The sequence below is a fragment of the Bos mutus genome, chromosome 19, assembly GCF_027580195.1.
Source record: "Bos mutus isolate GX-2022 chromosome 19, NWIPB_WYAK_1.1, whole genome shotgun sequence".
Lineage (NCBI taxonomy): Eukaryota > Metazoa > Chordata > Mammalia > Artiodactyla > Bovidae > Bos > Bos mutus.
The window spans coordinates 23,255,206-23,278,595 of NC_091635.1; the positions used below are offsets into that span (position 1 = coordinate 23,255,206).

Consider the following 23,390-nt stretch of genomic DNA (forward strand, 5'->3'; position numbering starts at 1 on the left):
GACGAGCAGAGCGGCAGGTATTTATTCTGGGGGTCCTGATCCCAGACACCCTCGCCCCACGCCATCCTCCAAGCTTGGGGTCCAGAGGGCCAAGAACTGGAGTCGGGAAGAAGGACGTGGTCATGGTCATGGCTGCTCTGTGAGTGGGGAGAGAAGGGAGGCCAAGGCCAGGGCTGGAACGGGAGCAGCAAAGAGAAGAGAGAGTGGGAGTCTGTGAGAACCAGGCCCCAGTTCTCCCGCTTTCCCCACCCTGAACCTTGGACTCTGAATGCTTGGCACTGGGGCCACACCGCTGGCACTGCGAACCACCGTCCCACCGCTACCCTGGGGGGCAGACAGGTTTGTGTGCCCCTTCCCATCCCCCAACGCCCTGCGACAGCCTTGAGATGGAAGCCGCATTATTCCCAGAAAGAGGCTGGCACTGCCCAGCTGGACCCACCTGGGCTGGCCCTCAGTGCTGGTCGAGTATGAGGGGCACCTGAGCGCTGTCCACTTGCGGGGGCAGCCGCTCGCCTGTGTGCACATTGAACATAGGCAGGGTAGAGAGTGGCCTGGGCACCTCTCGGCTAGATGCCATCTGTCGCAGCTCCTCTGTGTTCCCACGGATGGTGCGGTGGTGGACCATCTGGATGCTAGGGGCACAGGAGGGAGACACACACGATGAGGGGAAGAGGATAAACCGGACGTTCTTCCGTGCAAGCTCAGTATCCAGTGACTGAGGCACAGGCTCTGGGTGCAGACATCCTGGGTTCAAACCTGTGTATCCTTTGCGCGTTGCTTAACCCCTCTGTGCTTCAGTTTCCTCAACCGTAAAATGAGGATAATAAAAGAACCTACTTCCTAGGATTGTTATGGAGTTTAAATGAGAAAATACAGGTTGGGCATTCAGAAAATTGCCTAGCCTATGGTAAGAGTTCCTGAGATACTAAGACATGACTAGATGCCCACAGTGGCATGGATTTTCAGAGGCCACTGTTTGCTGGGCTCTGTATGGTTTCTATATTCTGATGGTCCCCTGGGTCCCTTCCAGCAGTTTCCGTTTCTAATGCTCTCTCCCTTCCCCATCATCCTCATTTTAGTCTGGCAAACCTACCTCCTCCACCTTTTCCTAGCTTTTGCCCAAGTTCTTTTCCTGGTGGAGTTTGACTGCTTTTGTTTTGGATCCTCAAACCTTGACCCTCTCCCACCCTGCCCCACACTGCCCCAGCATTGCTTAGCTCAGATGCTAAGTCTTACTTCCTGTCTGTGTCTGAGACCTGGTCTCCTTGAGGCCGGAACCAGGCTCCACCCTCACCGGGCTGGAAACCCTAGGAGGGGCTGAATGAACTGACCGCCACACCCATTAGCAAGGCCCTCCTGAGCTCTAGATCCAGTTTCCTCTAGGAAGGCTGAGCCTCCTTGTCATCTGACATTCTCACGGGCTTGTTTTCTGCTGTCCGGGAGCAACTTTAATTCATTTTGAGTAGGGTAGCACAGTGGTTACGCATGAGGACTTGCTTTGGGCCTGAATGTGAGTTCCCCTACTTACTGGTTGTGTTACCCTGTGTGAGTTATTTGACGTCTCTGCCACCATTTCCTCAACTGTAATAAAGCTGCTATATGAATTAAATGAATTAATGTAAGAAAAACATTTACATGTATGGGTCAGGATGCAGCCAAAGATAGCTATTATTATAGGGAGTCTTCTGTTGCTATTTTTATCACCGGTATTATTACAGTAGGTCCACTGATGAACTTGGCCTCCAGTAGAAGGACATTTCCAAGCCCTTTGGCATGAACCCACCCACACTCGTGGGCTTTTCACAGACTCCCTGGTTGCCGGGTCAGACAGACAATAAGAACTGGTTTTCTTAAAGGGGTGGGGGCCTCAGGCAGGGTGGAAGCCATCCTTCTTACCGCTGGATTACTGATCAGATCCGGGAGGGGGAAATGTTTCCCATCTATATCCCCAAGTAGTGGACACAGACTCCAGCTGGAGTCTGAGAAAGACTAAAGGAAAGATTTTCTAGCTTCCTGCTGAATGGGCCACTCTCCTCCCCAGGGAGAATAGAACCAAGCACTTTCTGGCCAGCGGAAGGAGGTGGAGCCACCCTCTGAAGGCGAGGGGAGGGTCAAAATGAGCTATTGAGTCTGGAATTTGGCAAGCAGAGTTGTCCAAAACACAATTTTCCATTCCCAGGCGAAGGGAGGCTGAGACCGGAAGGGAGCAAGAAGAGTGTGGAAGTGGAGGCAGCCAGGCAGGTAATAATCTCGGGTGGGGGAGGCCTCAGCCGATGGCCCCCTCCCCACCCCTAGCCCCACATCTGGGTCTCATTACTCTGGCAACACACACAGGTGGAAAAATGGTCGAGGGACATGTTTTCCAGAGCAGGAGCAGAAGTCAGAGCCATAGCGCCCTCCCCCACAATCTTTCCACATCAGCACTTGGGCAGAAAAATGAACAGGCAGGCATACACACACACACACACACACACACACACACAGCCCCTTGAGCCCCTGCCTCTGGCACACAGCTCACAGGAGAGGGTCGTTGGGCTGGAGGATGTTCTGACCAATAAAATCTGATGCAGGTAAAAAACAGGCAGCGGATTCACTATTTTGGATGATTTCAATTTCCTCGAACAAGCAAAAAGAAAAATGAATAAAATTGGACTTTGTAGAAATAAATCAACACAAAATCCACACCAGCAAGGACTAATATCACACACACACATGGTTATTGACTCAAAACTGATGGAGGAAGCATATTTTCCTGACCTCAGCAGAGCTAGAAAACTGACCCAGGAAAGCTGGACATGGTGGAAAGTAACTGGTCAGAAGAGAATATTCTCAATGGCAGAAGATAAAATTGGTCAAATTTGGCACAGGCCAAAAAAAATTGAGGAGGAAAATCCAAAACTTACATAGAAAATCACTGTTCCCAATAGGGGAAAAAAATCTACTAAATAAACATGAAAACAGAAAAGAAGGAAATCCTTATTACTCTTAGAAAAAGTTGATCAAGGAATTAAATTGAGTTAGATAGATCAAGGAATTACATTTCTGTTCACGCTGGGAAATTTATTCCCCATAAAAATTCAAAAATGTAGGTATAATACTGATTCTAAAAAGTTTTGTGTTCTTCAACCCAATGAATTCAGATGGTGGGGTCAAAATGGTGGGTTTAAAACTGGGGTCTTGGGGACCCTAAAATCAGCTGGTGAGCAATACATGCCACATGGGTCCATCCGCCTGACTCACTCAGCCACAGCCCTTCTTCCCAGGCTACCTGACATGCCAGATGCCCACACTCTGTGGTATCTCCCCTCTGCCCCACCTAGGGGAAACAGTGGGTCCACTGTGACCTCACCGGATTCTGGTGGCCTCACAATGTCCCCCTGAGGTCACTACAGAGATAAGCTTACCGCCCCCTGCACCTCAGGCACAAGTCTGCCAAGGCCAGCGTAGGTGATCATCCTCGGTCCTCTTTCTGGCCACCCAGGGCAAGGCTTGGGCCAGAGCCCTACAGGAAGCCTCTGAGGGAACCAGGAACTGGGGCGCACCTCCCGCACCGAGGAGCAACCCAGGAGAGACTTCTAGCCGCCATCCTGGAGGTCCTTGCACCCAGTTCCCTTCACCCACCCCAGGAAGAGATGCAGAAAGACACTTCGCTGCCACCCCCATCTGGGCCCTTGGCCTCCAACACTGCCCTGGGGGCAGGCCGGCAGGCCAGCTCCTCTGGACTCCCAGGCAAGAGCGAGACTCGGCGCCGCACCAGCCCCAATCCCCACCGGAAGCCCAGCATATCCAAGGTGATCCTGGGGTTTGTGGCAGACAAGGGGGCAGGCAACCGCGTGTCCCTGGCCGCCCTGAAGAAGGCTGTTGCCACCAGGGGCTACAACATGACCCGCAATGCCTGGCGCTTCAAGCGAGTGCTCCAGGGGCTGGTGGACAAGGGCATGCTCAAGCAGGTGACAGGCAAGGGGGCCACAGGCTCCTTCCTCATGGGCAAGAATCACGCCTCCAAGTTTAAGCTCAAGGCCAAGAGACGGCGGCAGCGGCGCCAGCGCCAGCGTGGGCAGCGCCGGCCTGTGCAGCGCCAGTTGCTCGTGGGCTCCAAACCGGGGCACAAGCGACCCATCAAGGGGGTTCGCAGGGCGGCCAAATGCCGCCGCAGTTAATCAGGAAGGTTGGGCAAGCAGGCAGGGGTGCCAGGCCCACCATAGGCTCAGTGCAGTGAGAATAAAAGGAGCCTAACTTATTTCACACCTGCCTCCTGGAATCTTTGGGGTTCAAGGGAGTGGGAGAGGAAGAGGTCTGGGGGCACACAGGAAAGGTAAGGCCAGGGGTGGGGGAAACCTGGTCAAATGAGGGTAAGATTTGGGAAGGGCTGGAGAAATTGAAAGCATCCAGATATTAGCTAGTCCAACCGCATTATCTTGTAGGTGAAGAAACTGAGCCCATCACAGTACTTATGCAGCAGAGCAGAGCCTGGAACCTAAGTGTCTGAACTCACAGTGACGTGTGGGTGTGTGTGTGTGTGTGTGCTGGTGCACACACTGGAAGCCTTGTAAGTTGCTTCCCAAACCCTTTCTCCGAAGGTGGCAGCAGATCCCTAAAACTTGGCTAGATCCCCTCTCCTGTCCCACATTAGACTCTTCCATAGAGACCAGAAAATGAGAAAGCCAAGCCAGGATAGGTGGGATCCAGCCCCCAGCCAGCCCAGGATTGGAGAGCACAGACTAAGTGTGACCCCATTATCTGGGATTTTTCTGCTGCCCATGGAGGTTGGAGGGTCCAGCTTAATAGTCCAGGGGGGCTCCCACCCAGCCCCCAGACTTCTCCTACTCACTCAGAGGTGGCCAGGTCTCTCTTCAGCCTGTGGAAACACAAGGGAGGGGATTAGCTATTATCCACAAACCTCCTGGTACAGGCCATGCAAGGGGCCCCTGCTCTTTTCCTGGCTGAGGAGTCCACTCTTGGAGGGATCTGGGTCCCCAGGCAGCACAGGTGCCACAAGGAGTCTACAATGTGAACACCGGCCTTGGTGCCCTCCCTGCCCTCTGCCCCCATACTCACCGTCCCTCCCGCCGGCAGCACATAACATAGGCCAGCAGCAGGGTCAGCAGCAGGGCCACCAGAAGGGGCACCAGGAGGGTGACGAGTGCGTCGGTCAGGAAGTCTCGGGCTGTGGCCTCGGTGGGTGGGCAGAAGAACAGGTCGTGCTCCAGGATCCCGTCACCTGGAGCAGGTGCCTCGTCTGCAGGCTCTGGCACTGACTTGTCCACCTGCTCAGGAAGCCGAGGGTTGATCCAGGAGTGGATGGCTAGACACAGAGACCCCCAGGGCACGGAGCAGGAGTTCTACTCCATGAAAATGCAGGGATTCCTCCTGCTTTGCCTCTCCCAGCTCATGTGATCGAGTAGGACAAGCATTGGTCTAGAAACCAGGAACAAAATTCTAGGAGAGGCAGAGCCATACAGTGTTAAAGTCCTCAGGTTTGAATCCTGTTTCAGAAAACTGCGTTGTGATGATTTACCTCTAGGTGCCTCGATTTCCCCATCTGTAAAATTGGGATGCTAATAGTGGTACCTGTCTCCCAGGTGGTTGCAAGGATAAAACACACGGATTGCATAGTGCCTTATCCATAGCAAGTGCTCAAGAATATTGATTACCAGTTTCCGGCTGCGCTATTGGTCAAGCCACAGGAAGGGTTCCTAGCCCTGGGAACAGGATCTCTAGGGACCCTAGACACCTCAGCTCCATATCCCAAAGAGCAGAAGTGAGCATCTTTGGTTTATAACATGGGGGTGAGCTATCTATTCCATGTTGCAAGATAATTTGCTAAGTGACACCTTAGAGGAAAGTAAAGGAAACGGAGCCGTCACACAGAAACCCTAGGTGGAGAAAGAAGTTTGGCACCATTCCTGGGAGTGACTGTTGCAGCTGTTGAGTTGGGCACAGCTGGGGCTCCAGAAGCTGGAGATCCCATTGTCTGGATTATGGACTCTATTGCCCTCTTGTGGGAGAAGGTAGAACATCAGTGGTGTGCGTGCGTGCGTGCGTGTGTGTGTGTGTGTGTGTGTGTGTGTGTGAGAGAGAGAGAGAGAGAGAGAGGGAGACAGAGGGAGACAGTAGAGATAACTGGAGTAACAGAGAGGGGCTAGGAAGGTGAGGATGGAGGAGACCGTGATGGGGACCCTGTCCCGCCCCCACTCCCAGAGCCCTCCTCACCAAAGACACATTGCACCAGTCAACCCGGAAGTGAGGTGCCAAGGTGTCATAGCAGGACAGTAGTGGAGGCTGGCCCTGGGCACAGCGAGCGTGGCTGTCGGGGGACACCACCATCTTCAGGCAGGTGGAGAAGGGTGAAGCAGAGCCCACCTTGATGTATACCCTGGGCCCAGATAGAAACCACTGTTAGATGACTGAGGGTGCCACTGAGCACTGGAGATTTGGGGGTCATGGCCACCCTGAGATCTGGGGTTGTGGTGAGAGTATACAGAGCACCCCAGTCTTCTGGGGACCTTGTCCTCCCGGCGATATCTTTTAATGGATAAATCTTTCGTGTCCTAATGGACACCAGGAAGTGCAAAGTTCAGAGTTACTAGGGTTTGGGCCCTGGAAGGGCAAGGGGAAGATGGAATGACCAGAAGGAAGTGGACAGTGTGACATGATGCTGGGAGGTAAAGATGGGCATGGTGAGCATGAAAGACAATGGATAAAGCCCTACTTGGAAGTTAGGGAGACCCATGTTCTATGCCCACCACCTAGACAAAAGGCAAGTGGCTCCCTCCTCCAGGAAGCCCTCCTGGGCTGCATACCTACCCTTCCTTGCGGCCCTCAATAGGAAGGGGGACTCGGCCCCCACGGTCCAAGGCAGAGGTGATGTTGACCAGCTGGAGTTCTGCTGGCTCCCAGAGCCCCCCCAAGGCTGTGAGGAAACGGCTGGCAGGTGTTGAGGGCAGCACTTCCTCCACATCATGGCTGCGCACCAGGAACTCAGCCTGGTATGGCAGCAGGGGGCCTGGGAGGACCAGGTGGGCGCCTCAGACTGTACCCAGCCCCCAGCCCCGAATGGATCCTTCCCAAGCCTCCCCCCGTCTAAGCTCCTCCCCATAACCCTTCAGCTCCCTTCCTTCTGCCTAATACCTTCTTCTGCCTATATCACAGGCCTCAAACACCCTTCCCCGACACCCACAGCCTCAACGACTCGCCTGTCAGCAGAGCAGCCAAGAACACAACTCCGGTGTTTTCAGGGTGTCCTGCCCCCACTAGTTGCTTCTACAACCCCTTCCAGGGGAGATTCCCCCAAGACTGGCATGGTGGGGTAGGGATGGGACAGGGCTGTGGTACCTTCTGGGTCCCCAATCAACAGCACCAGCATCTGCTGCGTAGTGTTGAAGCTGTCCCGATTGTACGCTGTGACCTGGAGGATGGGGTAGGGGGCTAAGAGGTTGGGTTGGGAGAGAAACGTGGTGCAGCTGGGCCTGGTGAGAGGAGACTGAGGAGCGCACCACATTAGAGGCACGCAAATTCATGCAAATGAGTGAACTCCGGGTCCCTGCTGCATGCAACACAGCCAGCTGGGGCCCCTGCTGGTACCTCAATGATCTGGTGTCCACGATCTTCTGGGGTGGCAGTGCCATAGAGGAAGCCAGGCTGGTAGGGGCTGCGCTGGGTATAGCGGAGCCACCGAGGCAGGTCTGGGTGTCCCTGGAGGTGGGCGTGGTAGGTGATAGGGATGGGGGCTGAGACAGCTGGCGGAAGGGAGGAGAGGGGATTGGAGACACGACAGCAGCCTTCCCCAGCCCTGGGGCAGGCACCCCCCAGCCCACCCCAGTGCCCCTCAGGCCCCTCTCACAGAAGACGTGCTCAGGACGCTGCAGGAAGCTTTCGTGGTCCAGGGTGTGTACAAAGACACGGCCCACAAGTGGGTGCAGGGTGGTCTGCTGGGCCTCGGTGCCCCCCAACCCTTCCAGGAGACCTGTGGGGAAACACAACCCCAAACACAACGGCCCAGTCTCAGTCCCAGCCGGGGAATAAAGTCCCCTTTCCACCCACTCCTTGGTGGCCCTGAGAGACCAGAGAAATGTGTGAGAGGAGAGGGACAGCTTTGCTGGCTCCCAGGAAGGGCGGGTGGGGCCCTGACTGTGCCATACACTATCAGTGATGAGACCCAGACCTTAGTTTGGTTTGGATTCATGGAAGCCCCTCACTCCTCATTTTAGGCCCAGTGAGAGTCACAATGGGCGAGGATTAATGTCTGGCTGAGAAGGGTGTGGGGGGCGTTTGTGTGTAAGGGCACTCAGAAAAGAATTCCAAGCTGACTATCTGGGAGGCTAGAGAGGAAGGGAAGAAGAGAGGGAGAGGGAAGGACCCCTTGGAGGAGGCAGGTAGCCACTCTAGGGCCTCCCCTAAAATGCAGGGGGAACAGGGTCCACACCAGAGACCACTAGGAGCTGAGCAAAGGGAAGCCTGAGCCTGGAGGCCCAGAGAGAGGATCTGCCCCAGCAGCCCTCACACCTTCCCAGGGCCAAATTTAGCCTGGACCCAGAAAGAAGCCAGCCCAGCCAGCTCATTAAGGGCCCCAGCGCTCCGGGCCTGTGTGGTTAAGGCCCAGCCTGACACCCCCTCTCAGAGTTCCCAGCTCCGCCCCCCGACACCTCAACTCCCAGCCCCAGTTTCCTAGAGCCCCACTGACTGTAGAATTTATACCCCAAAGTCCTTCTGGCCCCTGCCTCACCCCAACAACCAACCCCTTCCCTGAGGAACTTCTCACTACCTCAACCTGGGCCTCTCCCCTGAAGAAGACCCCAACTTACCCACAAGGAGAGAGATCCAGATTAGCGCTGCTGCCATGGCTGCCCCAGCCTGGCCCTGCCTGTGAGTGACAGAGACAGGAGCGGGGAGGAGGCGGGGAAAGGCATGGGCAGGTGTCCCAGAGCAGCTGGGCCCGGCTTCAGCCAACAGGGCCCTCCCCATCCCCACCCGGAGCAGGCGCTAAATCTGGGGTGGACCCGGTCTTCACATGACAAGATCCCTCCAATCATCCCCTTCCAGAGCCCAGAGTGTGTTTTCTAGATCACCAACCTAACTGCCTTGATTCCCCTCTTAAAACCCTAATGACTACCGTTGCCCTGAGCTCCCCAGCAGCTGATGGGCTTCAGGCCCTGCCTGTACCTGGCCATGCTATCTAGTATCCTTGCCTGTCTTCACTACCCCCCACCACACACACACACACACACACACATACAACCACAGGCTTCCGCCCCACCTCACTCTGTCTATACCCCTCTGTGTAAACTGTTCCTTCTGCCTGAGTTCCCTTTCTGCCCTCATCCTACCAGCAAACTTCCACTTACTTTTCAAGACGCAGCACAGGCACCCCCTCCTCTCTGAAGCCTTTCTGTCCTCCATCCTGCCCCAGGCTGAGCGGGGCTCCCTTTGTCCCTGTGCACAACCCAACCACACAGCATTGTGGGTGGAATGGGATCTTATGATCTTTGCATCCCTGGACATGTGTGAGGTTTCTTTCTGGCCCTTGAGACAGAGGGGGTTGCCACCGAACCCGAAAGCAGATGCCCCAGGCAAGGACATCTGGGATCTTCCCTGGGTTAGCCTGAGGGGGAGGGTGTGGGCCTGCAGACTGGGGTGACCCATGGGCAGCTTAACCCAGTCCTGGTCTCGTCCATCTCTCCCACATGACCGTTCCCCTGTCCCAGGATAGCCACAGATTCCAAAATGAGCGTCCACTCAGGCTGTCAGACCGGGCAGGGTACGTTTCAGAGTCACTCTGGCACCTCTCTGCCTTCTCAGAGATGAAGGGCAAGAGAAAGAAAAGAAGCAGAAGAAAGTCAGAGAGCTCTGGGGGAGCAGGCAGAGGTGCCAGAACCTGGCCAGTTGCCCGGGCCTCAGCCCCTCAGTGGCAACATGTGATTCCCTCCCTTCCTGGCTGCAGCTTCTCCTACTATTTTTAGAGCCACCCAATTGTCTTAAGTTGTCCCAGCCCTCAGTTTTCTTAAGGTGGCATTGCCCGAACCCAGTGCCACCAGGCTAACTGAGGCCAGCCTTTCTTATTGATCCTTCTCTCTTTTCCAAAACCAGGGGAACCAGGGACTGGGCCAGGAGCCAGCTGAAAGTGCCCTGAAAGTCTCCACTGGCCCACAGAGGACTTCCCCACCTCAGGGCTGTCCAGATTGCAATCTGCTGCTATAATATTCAGCACCTCTGTCCTTTGAGGCCTAGGGGTAGTGAGGATGATCACAAGATCTTTAAAACTATTTTGGAAAATTTTAAATAAAACTAAAGTATCCAGAATAATATAATGAACCTCCTTATATCTATCACCAAGCTTCAACCATGGTCAACCCATGGCCGATCTCATTTCATGTATATACTTCCCAATTAATTTCCTCTGTCAATTTTTCAAGAGGAATTTTTGAAAGATTATGACTTTTTAAAAACATAGCCATGCATCCACTTCAAGATGGCAGAGTAGAAGGATGTGCGCTCATCTCCTCCTGCAAGAGCACCAAAATTGCAATTAGCTGTTGAACAACCATTGACAGGAGGACGCTGGGACCCAAAAGAAGATAACTCACATGCAAAGACAAAGAAGAAGCCACGGCAAGACGGTAGGAAGGGCACGATCACGATCAAATCAAATCCCATACCCGCCAGGTGGGTGACCCACAGATTGGAGAACAATAATACCAAAGAAGTTCCTGCAATACTGTGAAGGTTCTGAACCCCACGTCAGGCTTCCCAGCCTGGGGATCCGACAAAGGGACTGGGAATCCCCAGGGAATCTGGCCTTGAGGGCCAGTGGGATTCGATTATAGGCCTTCCAGAGGACTGAGGGAAACAGAGTCTCCAGTCTTGGAGGCACAAACAAAATTTTGCACGCACCAAGACCCAGAGGAGAGGAGCAGCGACCCCACAAGAGACTGAAGGAAAACTAGCTGCTGGTGTTGGAGGGCCTCCTGTGGAGGCGTGGGCTGGCAGGGGCTCGCCACAGGGACGGGGGCACTGGACGGTCCCTCTTGGCGTAAACCCTCCTGGGTTTGCCATTAACCCTACCATAGAGCCCACAGACCGGAGAGCTAGGTCACCTCAGGCCAAGCAACTACCAGGGAGGGATTGCAACCCTACCCATCAGCAGATAATTGGATTAAAGCTTTACTGGGCAAGGCCCTGCCCACCAGAGCAGTTTTTCCCACTGCTAGTCCCTCCCATCAGGAAGCTTATACAAGCCTCAGCCTCATCCATGAGAGGGCAGACAGAAGAAACAAGAAGAAGCACAGTCTCACCGCAGCTAAAACAAACCATGTTATAGAAAGTTAATCTCAATTAAAAAGAAGAAAGTTATGTCCTAGATGAAGGGACAAGATAAATTCCAGAAAAACAACTGAATGAAGTGGAGATAGGCAACCTTCCAGAAAAACAATCCAGACTAAATAAAGATAAAGATGATCGAGGATCTCGGGAAAAAATGGAAGCAAAGATTGAGAAGATGCCAGAAATGTTTACCAAAGACCTAGAAGGATGAAAGAACAAACAAGCAGAGATGAATAATACACTGGAAGGAATCAATAGCAGAATAACTGAAGCAGAAGAACAAATAAATAACCTGGAGGGCAGAATGGTGGAAATCACTGCCAAAGGACAGAATATAGAAAAAAGAATGAAAAGAAATGATGACAGCCTAAGAGACCTCTGGGACAACATTAAACGCATTCACATTATAGGGATCATAGAAAGAGAAGAGAGAAAGAAAGGACCTGAGAAAATATTTGAAGAGATAATAGCTGAAAACTTCCCAAGCAGGGGAAAGGAAATAGTTAACCAAATCCAGGAAGCACAGAGAGTCTCAGGAAGGATAAACCCAAGGAGGAACACATCAAGACACATAGTAATCAAACTGACAAAAATTAAAGACAGATAAAATATGAAAAGCAACAAAGGGAAAATGACAAATAACATACAAGGGAACTCCCATCAGTCTATCAGCTGATTTCTCTACAGAAACTCTACAAGCCTACAAACTCTACAAGAAGGGAATGGCATGACATGTTTAAAGTGACGAAAGGGAAGAAACCAAGCAAGAATACTCTAACTAGCAAGACTCTCCTTCAGATTTGATGGAGAAATCAAAAGCTTTCCAGAAGAGCAAAAGTTAAGAGAATTCAGTACCACAAAATCAGCTTTACAACAAATGCTAAAGTAACTTCTCTAGGCAGGAAACAAGAGTAGGAAAAGACCTACAGAAAATAACCCCAAAACAATTAAGAAAATGGTAATAGGATCATACATATCCTATTATGTAAATAGATTAAATGTAAATAGATTAAACACACCAACTAAAAGGCATAGACTGGCTGGGTGGATGAAAACGTGTGTATGTATGTACTTCCAAGTCCTAAGTCGCTTCAGTTGCATCCGCCTCTTTGAGACCCTCTGTCCTGTAGCCCAGGATAGGCTCCTCTGTCCATGGGACTCTCCAGGCAGAAATACTGGAGTGGGTTGCCATGCCCTTCTCCAGGGGAATCATCCTGACCCAGGGATCGAAACTGTGTCTCCCGTAGTTCCTGCCTTGCAGGCAGAACCCAGCCAAAACCCTGCTTGGGACTTGAACCCACGTGGCTGGGACTCAAACCCAGCCAAAACCCGTGGAACTTGGTTTCAGGACCTAATGAAGCTGGGGTTCTTGATGAGTCATCGCAGAAAGAATTCAGTGAGAGACAAAGTGACAGGTAAGAAGTGGATTTATGCAGATACAGAGAGAAGCACACTCCAGAGACAGAGTGGGGGCCATCACAAGTGTTGTAGAAAAGCTTATATATATATATATATATGTATAATACATGTATTTTAGATAACTTATTAATTTTTGCCTAGCTAAAAAAATTATGACATTTTGATTCCACTTGACCTAGTATGAATAGAATGCTAGATTTCTAATTAAAAAATAGATATGCAACTAGCAACAGAGATTTACTGTATAGCACAGGGAACTATAGTCAATATCTTATAATAACCTATGATGGAAAAGAATTTCAAAAATAATATAAATTTTATAACTGTACAATAATATAATTTTATAACCGTATAATAACTATATAACTGTATAATATAAATTGTATAACTGAATCACCTTGCTGAGCACCTGAAACGCTGTAAGTCAACTATACTTCAATAAAATGTATATATTTTAAAAAATAACTGCAATGAATATACCTAATCACACATTTTACATAAGGTTAATTCCTTAATATCAGATCTATAGAGTTCAAATTTCCAATTTTTCATACATGTCTTTTCTTTTTACAATGTATTTGTTTGAATCAGGATCCAAATAAGATGTATACATTGCATCTATACATATACATTGATAAGCTTCTTTGAAATCTCTTTATCTATGGGTTCCCCCTTCAACTACCATTTTTTCTGTCTCTCTCTGGCTTCCCTTGGGGTAACCAGGTCATTTGTTGTGTAGCCTGGATTTTGCTGATTGCAACTCTACTGTGTTCTTTAACATATTCCCCTGACTACTGTACTTCTTGTAAGTTGTATTTCCTGTATGTTGTTATGTCTCACAAATTGTAGTTGAGATTCCTGATCAGTTGTAGGTTCCACTTTCTCTGGCAAACCATTTCAAAGGTGATCATAGGAGCCCATCTTGAGCTTGTGATTGGTCCTATTCAGCTGCAGCATCCATCTGGGGAAACTGGAAGGTCAGTTCTGCATCTCAGTGTCTCAACAGTGTCTACAAAAGCCCAGTCCAGAATCCCATGCCTCTGCTTTCCTCCTGCTGCGGGGACACTGACTTCAGCTGGTTGATTTTCTGTCCTTGCTGCTTTGCCATCCGCACCTGTTTCCCCAGCTTTCCGCCCTATATTGGCCATTCAGTGTCTCAGTTTAATCCCTTTGGTCCTTTGTCCCTGTCTGTCCCCATCTCCATCAATGTTTGCTGAATAAATGATTAATTGAATATCATCTCCCCAATTCTCTCATTCCACTTCCGTCTCTATGAATCTGTCTCTTGACCTCTGAGCCATATTTTCTTCATCTGCATCTAAAACGGAGGTTTAGATGTCATGAGGGACAAAGGAAAGGGATTATCGTCATTGTGATCCCACTGTCGCATCCGCCTCCTAGACTCCACCCACATCTTTTTCTCCCGCATCCTCTTCTCTGCCCCCAGCAAAACAAAGGGTGCGATCTCTCATTCTGCCACGAGAGGGCGCATTCGTCTGTTCCAGCCCGGACCTGCGCCTGCGCAATATTGGGCTGGAGCTGGTTGGCCAGTCGGAATCTCAACAGAGCGCCCCGCCCCGGGCTAGGGATACACGTCAGAGGCGCTTGCTGAGCGCGGCGGCTAGAGGGGACCCACAGCCTCTTGTCCTCCCCTTCCGGGTCCAGAGGATGTTCTCCCCAAACACCAAAACAGTGAGGAGGACCCGAGGGGAGGCAGGGGACTGGACACAATGCCCTCTTTCCTACCTTCCTGATAATCTACATCATTCCTCGGACTTAAAAGGACAATTCCATTTTTACCCACCCCCACGACATTTGGGGGAACCAGCCTGAGGACCTAAGTGTACCCATAATACCCCTCCCCCACTCGGCCTTTTATCTGTAAACTTGTCTTCAAAAGGGTTCCTTGAGCCTCCTGACCGCCCAAAGCTGTCAATCTTGAATCTGAGGAGGCCAGAGGCCACCCCTAGCCAAACATTTTAGCTTACAGAGGAGATAACAGAAGGAGAGGGTCTCCTTGAGGTCCCACAGCACAGTAATCTGCACAGCTAGATCTCTGGACTTGGAGCTGAGTCCCACTCAGACACTCCCTTTCTGTAAAGTGGGAGCAATAAGGATTGATGGGATAATGGAAGTGAAAGTGCTTTATAACCTGTAAAACTCTGGAGGAAGTAAGGGGGCTTTTATTTATTTATAGCTGACAGTGAAGGCAATAGCTGCCCAGGGTCAGCCCACTAGCACAGCCTGAGAGCTGGGAGAGGTCAGATTTAGAAGCCATCTCTTCTAGAGGATTAGGAGATAAACAAAATTTCACTGTCTTGCCAAGGACTTGCCAACACGGGCCCCAGTCGCACCAAAACCAGGACGAAGGTAGCTGAGGTCATCACTGAGAAGTAATAGAAGTGCCAGGGCAACGACTTCCAGTGAAACATATCTCCATCAGGCTGCAGGAGGAGAGAGAGAGAATTACATGCCTGAGGCCTGGGGACCTGGCTTGAGAGATCACTGAAGTATTGTAGATTCTGACACTAAGGAAGTGCTGAAGCTCTTGAACTTCGGCAATCTGTTCAAACTACAGGCCACTCAGCCCACAGTTGGGATGAATTTCACAACACCACATGGAAACTTTTGACTCTTGCTGCTGTACTTCAGTATTTTCACCCTAAACCTTGGACAAAAAAAAGAAAAGAAAGTCTCTGACTTTTTTTTTTTTTTTTGCGTATGGTATGATTATTTATATGGAAAACCCAAGAGATTCCATAGGTATGTTGTCAAGAGTTACTCAGAGAGATCAGCCAGGTTGCTGGACAAAATTTAACATCCAAATTCAAATAAAATACAGAATTCAACAGTGTTTCCATACTTAAGCAATATTTATTAGAAACTGTAATATCTTTTTAGAAAGAAATCATATACAAAATTAAAATTGTACAGAACCCAGAAAAAAAAACTTAGAAAATATATTAAAAGACATTTATGAAGAAAAACTAGGCTATAAAACCATAAAAACTACCAGCTAGAAAAGGAATAAATTGAGCGATGGAGAGATATATTACGTTTAGGGATGAGAAACTTCAATGTCACAAAGACAGTTCTCTCCATAAAAATCTGCTGATTCAATCCAAGCCCACTAAATATTGCAACAGGGTTTTTCAGAGAGCTAGGCAAACTGATTCTAAAATTCATATGGGAGAGAAGAGGACCAAGAAGAGATTAGACAATTGTGAAATAAAGGCTTATTTGAAAACGATAGTAATTAACACAATGTGGTATTGTTGCTGGGCTAGACAAAGAGATCAATAGAATAGAGTGCCCAGAAACAGATCCAAGCATATGTGGGAATGTGATTTATGATGGCAGTGGCCTTGCAACTTAGCGAGAATATACATTTCAATAAAAAATGTTGTAACAATTGACTTTTCATCCATAAATATTAATTTCAGATGGATTAAAGATCTGAAAGTGAAAGACAAAACTTTAAAATAATTAGCAGAAAATGTAGGAAATCTCAGGGAAGAAAAGTTTTCTTAGATGAGAGACATATTTTATAAAAGATCAATTTCACTACATCACCAAAAAAAAAAAAAGCTTTCTTCTATGAAAATGACATTATAAACAAAAGACAAGCAACAGCCTAGATGATAATATTGGTAGTACAGACAGCAGATAAAAGGTTAGTATCCGGGTATTGGTCTCCTACACATCAATAAAGCAAACACAGAACTTTTGAGTGCCACACCAAATGACATTCTTTTCCTTATTCCTAGAATAGACTCCTGATTCAAAAGTCAAGGGTCTAGGCTTTGGATGAGGCTGGACTTTCCCCATCCCCAACAAGTGAACAGTGATTGGTCTAAGGAGAGCATGCTAATAAAGTTCCTCTGGTCAGTGATTGGTTTAGATATAGACATGTATACAGTTCTGTCCACTGAGACCAGAAGGGCGATCTCTTGTGGGACTCTGGAAAAAAAAACACTGAGAAGAAAGCATCATTTCTTTTGCTTCTGGACATTGTTGTCTGCATGAGACACCCAGGGAAGAGGCAGCCATCTCGGACCATAACGGGGCCAGTCTAGGAAGCAAGAGAGAACCTCTTCTTTGATGTCACACTTGAGTCTCTGAATGAACCAAACCTCAGACTCCTTGTTATGTGAGATAATATAACTCCCTTTTTTGCTTCAACCACTTCTAACAGGACTTTCTGTAATTATATCAATAGTTGCACTGGGTAGCAAAGGATGTGGATGTAAGCAATTTGCCTGGAAGAAACCCAGACGGCCAATGAGCATGATAAGATGCTCTGCCTCAGAGGCAAGGAATGCAAATTCAAATGAGATACTACTTCACACCCATCAGATTAGCAAAAATAGAAAGTCTAACAAAAGCAGATGTTGGCAAGGATGTGGTCAAATAGGACATCTTAAACAAATGCTGGTGGCAAGAGCATAAACTGGCTACAGAACAGCTTAGCAGTGCTAGCCTAGGTGACACTGTGCCTGCAGCCCTGGCTTCCTGCTCCGAGGTGTACACTCCAGAGATGGGTTCAGATGAGCACAAGGATGCTCATCACAGCCCTGCTTATAACAGAAAATCAGAAACAACTCAAAAGCCCATCAGTAGAGGAACTGATAAATAAGCTGTGGCTTGTTCATATGATGAAATAGTAAACAGAAGTTAAAATCAATGAACCAAAGCCACATATATCAATGTGGCTCCATTGTGAAAAGCACCTCAAGTGAAAAAAAGACACAAATTATACACACAGCATGATGGTCTTATATACATCTTAATAATACAGAAAGCATTATTATATGCTGCTTTATGAATACTTAACTTTATAGAAAAAACTGAAATTATGGGCTAGACTTAAAAGGGAAGGAAATTCTGACGTATGTTACAACGTGGGTGAATCTTGAGGACATTATGCTATTTGAAACCAGTCACAAAAGGACAAATATCATATGATTCCATCTATAATATAGATTATATATGATGTACCTAGAGTAGTCAGTTCAGAGACAGGAAGTAGAATGGTGGTTGCCAGGGACTTGGGGGTGGGGGCCTGGGGAGTTACTGTTTAGTAGATAAGAGTTTCAGTTGGGAAAAGGATAAAGTTCTGGAGATGGAAAATGGTGATGGTTGCCTAACAATGCGAGTGTACGTAATACCTGTGAACAGTACACTTAAAATGGTTAAAATAGTGATTTTTATTTTATGTATATCTGACAATTAAAATGGTAATTTAAAAATTCTGGACCATAAAGGATGCATTCCAAATTTTTGAGAGTGGGTAGGGTTGGCAGTGGGACTAGGGAGCCAGAGAAAGGGGTTTCAGCTAATTCTCATGTTCTGTTTTTTTATTTGAAAGAAACTGCAGCAAAAATGACACAATAATAGCAGGATTTTTTGTTTTGTTTTGTTTCCTTTTGGCCACTTCCTGCGACGAGGGATCTTATTTTCCCACCAGTACCCCCTACTTTGGGAGTGCAGTGTCTGAACCACTGGCCCACCAGGGAAGTCTCTGCTGGTACTTATAAATAAATTTTGTTTCTGGACTTCCTGGGGGCTTCCCAGGCAGCACTAGTGGTAAAGAACCCACCTGCCAATGCAAGAGACAAGACAGATACGGGTTTGATCCCTGGGTCCGGAAGATCCCATGGAGAAGGAAATGGCCACCCATTTCAGTATTCTTGCCTGGAGAATCCCCTGGACAGAGGAGCCTGGCAGGCTATGGTCCATGGGGTCGCAAAGAGTTAGACACAACTGAAGTGACTCAGCAGCAGCAGCAGTTGGTGGAGCAGTGGGTAAGAATCCGCCTGCCAATGCAGGGGACATGGGTTTGATTCCTGGTCCACGAAGATTCCATATGCTTCAGAGCAACTAAGCCTGAGTGCCACAACTACAGAACCTGCTCTCTAGAGCCCAGGAGCTGCAGCTGCCAGGCCCACGTGCGGCAACTACCGAGGCCCCTGTGCCTAGAGCCTGTCCTCCACGACAAGAGAAGCCCGTGCATCCCAATGAAGAGTAACCCTCTCACCCCCACCCCACTCACCCCAACTAGAGAAACCCCACACGAAAAAGTAACGAAGACCTGCCTCAGCCAATTTTTTTTTTTTAATTGTTTGTTATGTGATTCTTTTTCTTTTTTGGCCCCTAGCAGGGATCGAATCCAGGCCAACAGTAGTTGAAAGCACCACATCCTAACCACTGGACTGCCAGGAAATTCCCTGAACTTTTCTTATTTTGAAAGAAACTTTTCAAACTAAAAGTAAAAACATAGGTGTGTAAATTCTTTTCTCTCTCAGAACAGAGAGTTCTCTAAAGTAGAACTGCCCTGAAGTGGCAAGATTTGCCACCCCAGTCCTCACTGTCAAGGCCACCTGAAGTGCAAGGGGTTTAGCATGGAGCCTTAGAGCTGAGCTGCTCTTGCAGAGGGTATCTGGGCTAGGCACATGCAGCCCACTGAGCCTGGTGGAGCCAGTTGGCAGGGAAGCTGGCAGGGCCAGTATCTGCTCTCCCTTGACCCTGGGCAGGTGAGGCAAAGGCTGACAGGAAGATGCCTTTTGAGAGCCAACCTCTTTCCCAGGCACCCACTGCAGATCCAGACAGCACATGAAAAATAGAAGCCAACATCAAAACACGGGAATGTGTAACAATAGCACTTGGAGCAGGCAGGAAAAAAAAGAGTTCTTCGAATCTGCTGATGACAAAATAACATTGCTCAATCTTTCCGTTTTTTTTTTTTGCCTTTGACTTCCTTGCATATCTCTCGAGTTCCCATAGCTATGGCTGTCTGCTTTACAAAATACATATTTACAAGCCCTCTAAGCCTGGCTAAATATAGCCTTTTTTTTTAAAGCAACTGATGATTTGGAGAAATCTTTCCTCTGTCTTATCCTTTCCCTGCCCCCCAACACACACACACACACACACACACACACACACAGCCTGACTCCTCCTTTTAGGTCTCCGTCCTAAATCTCAAAGATGTATCTGAACTTTCCAAGTGACACTAGAACAAAGAGTGGAGGGTGAATGAAAGAAAGAGGGGGCCGAGCAGAGGGACCCAGGCAAGGCAGTCTCCCAGCTGTGGGAGAACCTCTAAGAATCCCTCTCTCTGCAGGGGCACTGGGGGCCTTGAGACACTAAAAGGCAGGAATGAAAAACCCTTTGGGAAGTAGAGAAGCAAAGTCACCTTCACTCCAGGGATGATCCCAAAAGATTTGGAGACAAGGTGTGCTTATATTTCAGAATCTCATATAATAGACCTTAAAGGGAAACGAGAGGCCCCACAGTCCAGTGGAGACACAGGTAGAAATGCAAATATTGATGCCTCTTTTCAGCCACACACCCCTACACATGTACACACATACCCTTACATGTTGGATAGCCATGTAATCAATAACAGCCAACACACCAAGTTCAGACTTTCAAATCTGGACAATTTGATGAAACTGAGGCTTAGGGAGTAAAAACAACTAGCCCAACCAAGGTCGCTCAGCAAGTGGGTGGAAAAGTGTTAGTCACTCAGTTGTGTTCAATTCTCTGCGACCCCATGGACTATAGCCCACCAGGCTCCCCTGTCCATGGAATTCTCCAGGCAGGAATACTGGAATGGATAGCCATTCCCTTCTCCAGGGGATCTTCCCGACCCAGGGATCAACTAAAGTTTCCCGCACTGGAGGCAGATTCTAAATGGGTGGAGCTAGGGCTTAGTTCATGCTAGGGCATGCAGCTCAGAGGGTAAAGCATCTCCCTACAATGCGGGGGACCCAGGTTCGATCCCTGGGTCAGAAAGATCCCCTGGAGAAAGAAATGGCAAACCACTCCATTACTCTTGCCTGGAAAATCCCATGGACAAAGAGGCCTGGTAGGCTATAGTCCATGGGGTCGCAAAGAGTCGGACATGACTGAGCGACATCACAGGGCTTAGTTCAGACCTTATAAACTTCTGTCTCTTTCCTCCAAAACTGGAAAGTCATTTCCCACTTCATGTCTCAGCCTTCTTCATTCCCCCTGGGAAGAGGTCAGCCAAGAGCCACTAAAGCCCCATCAACACTGACATCCTGGATTTGAGCTCTCCTGTATGTAAAAGGTACTCACAGGCAAGCCTTTCCAGCATCCTCAAATTAGCCCAAAGCTCTGGCAGAGGAGGACAAAAGCAGAGTGGTTGGAACAGGGGCCACTGGCTCACCACAAAATGACCAAAGAGCAGGGTCTAGGCAGCCTTTGCTCAGGTGACCCTAGCCATGGACATACCACTTTCCTAGGCCGAATCTCAAGACCCCAGGGCTGGAAAGAGAAGGCAACCTTGGCTTGCCCACCCCAGGAGTCCAGGGCACTAAGACCTCCAGATTTATTTATCACAAATCAGTTCTCTCTGCCTTCCTCACCTGTCTTTGCAGTTAACACCTGGTGTTCAAAATGCAAGCCTCAAGGAACAGTCTTAGAAGGCCCTCCTCAAATTTGAGGTTAGGTGGGAAAATGAGGGGCTTTATCTGGAGGAAGTTTGGGTGTGAATTATCTCCCCCTAAAGAAGCCTCCAGGCTTTTTAGCAACAGCTGGAAAAGCCACACACCCTATCTTCTGTGTTCCATCCACTTTCACTTCAGTTTACCCTTACTGAGCACAGAAAAGCTAAGTGATTTGTCCAAGATCACACAGCTAGTAAGCAGTGGATCCAGGATTTGAACTCTGGCAACCTGGCTCCTGGGCCAGCTTTGGGAACCATTCATTCTATTCTATTTCACAACAGAGCTAAGGAAGGGTTAGAAGACTACCAGGCAACCACACAAAGGATAAAGGAGAGAGAAAGAATGGTTAAATTACTCTGGGAGCTGAGTGAGGATCTCAGCCTGAGGAATGAAAATTAGGTTCAAACCCTTCAGTTTGGGTGTAACCCTTCCCAAAGTAACCGTTCTCCTCACCCTCCCCTTTCTGCAGGTGTGATTACTGCCTCAGGCAGGCTGGGATGGGTGGAGAAGATAACACCCCATTCCCCACCCCTCTCACAGGCTAGCCTGCCTGGCGCCTGACCCCAGGGAAGGACAAGCTAAAGCACTCATTGCTTTATAAAAGCTTCTTTGGGAATCCTGGCTGCGGGGGGGGGGAGAGGGGGGGTCACTACGCTAACTGGGAGCCCAGGAAATAATGATCCCCTCTCCTTAGCCTCAGTCATCTGAGCTCTGGGCTGGCTCCAATCCTCCTGCATCCCAAAGTACTTAACGGGGTTTTACTCTTGGAAGTCTCAGGACAAGAGAGACCCAAGCATCCCAACAATTAGAGTTCAACCCAAGCTGCTGCTGGAGATGTTGTTGGGGGCTGGAGCTGGGAGCTGGGGTGTCCGCTGGGCCTGATAGTTGGTTCTTAGCTCCTCCTCCCATCCTTAGAAGCTGGCTTCCCCACCTGGCCAGAAGCGTGGGCACAGACCCCTTGGGCTGGGATCAGTTAGAATGACTCATCAAAGGGTGTGGGAGATTCTGGGCAGAATAGCCTGGGGCCTGAGCCCTCCCTCAATCCACACAAGAGCTTTTGAGGACACTGCCCAAACCCTCAACTAGTGAGACTTCTGTCTCACCCAACTTTCATAATAAGATTGGGGGCGGGGCCTGTAGGTGGGGAGGGTCAAGTCCCAGACTTGAGCTTGGAAACCCAAGTCACTGAAGCTCCTGCTCAGAGCCCAAATCTTCCCTATCCCTTAGCCTCAGGATTGCCAGCCTCAAGATCAGTCCTGTGGCTCCTGGCCCCTCCCTGTCCCAATATTCAGGGTTCCCAGGAGGCGTCCGACATCCCATCCCCCACGAGCTTTTGCACGTGCTACCCAGTTTATATCCCACATAACCCACACACATCCCGACGGTGGAGGGATGAGAGAATTCCTTTGAACAGCCCTTCTAGGCAAGGGGGGCGGGTAGTGGGAGATCGGAAAGAAGAGGAAGAGGATGGAAGGGAAGAGGGAGGGGGAGGAGGCAGAGGCTGCAGGAAGGCCCGAGATGCAGGAAGCAGCTGGGAGTGGGGGGAGGCTTTGTGCCTGAGGTGTTCTCTGGGTCCTAGGGTCCACAATGTTAAATTATTTTCTGGGATCTGTGGAGTGAGGCTGCGCATCTGGATCTGTCATGGCCAAGGGGGTGGACCTTCACTCCCAGGCCCTGAGCAAGGGTATAGGGCAATCCCAGGCCCTTTGTTATGTATGGGGGGGTTGAGGAGAGTATCAAAACAGCTGCCAGGACAGCGGACGCAGATGTCACTGCCACCCTTCCCCCTCCCTCCCTACATTCACACTTGCACACTGTGGCCAGAATCCTTTAGATGAGAGATAAAAGCTAGAGCTCTCACTGGTGAAACTCGGGCCCCAGGCCTCCAGAATTCCTCCTTCAAAACTCCTTCTTCCTGTTTGAGAGGCAGGAGTGCCCTAGAAAGGCCCTGAAGATAGGGATTCCACCCCTCATTTCCAACCTGAGCTCAGGGGAGGCAGTTGATAGCATACCATCTTCAGAATTCCAGAGGGCAAAAGCCAGCTTCAGGCGGCCACCTGGGTGATGAGGACCATTCCTTTCTTCCCCTTTCTCCTCCACCAGGAGACCAGCAACAGTGGGCCAAAGTTTCACACCTTAAATAGTCCCTATTGTTAAAATGCAGATTCCAAGGCCAGC

General features: G+C 49.4%; 1 protein-coding gene across 1 annotated transcript; it reads right to left on the minus strand.

Moving 5' to 3' along the window:
* On the minus strand, positions 1 to 8,863 carry SGCA (sarcoglycan alpha). Its single transcript, XM_005890327.3, has 10 exons — positions 8,805 to 8,863; positions 7,844 to 7,966; positions 7,585 to 7,739; positions 7,336 to 7,408; positions 6,808 to 7,006; positions 6,214 to 6,376; positions 5,059 to 5,267; positions 4,832 to 4,858; positions 440 to 632; positions 1 to 173 (listed from the first exon to the last, which is right to left on the minus strand). The coding sequence occupies exons 1-9, from the start codon at positions 8,839 to 8,841 to the stop codon at positions 452 to 454; spliced, it is 1,167 nt and encodes a 388-aa protein (XP_005890389.1). The 5' UTR covers positions 8,842 to 8,863; the 3' UTR covers positions 1 to 173; positions 440 to 451.
* Positions 8,864 to 23,390: the final 14,527 nt, after the last annotated feature.

Excerpts from the sequence above, each read along its gene's own strand:
- SGCA (XM_005890327.3), bottom strand. The coding sequence starts at position 8,841 with ATGGCAGCAGCGCTAATCTGGATCTCTCTCCTTGTGG. Across the intron at positions 7,740-7,843 it reads GCGTCCTGAGCACGTCTTCT|CTGTCTCAGCCCCCATCCCT; the intron begins GTGAGAGGGGCC and ends CCCTTCCGCCAG. Across the intron at positions 633-4,831 it reads AGAGACCTGGCCACCTCTGA|CATCCAGATGGTCCACCACC; the intron begins GTGAGTAGGAGA and ends CTGTGCCCCTAG.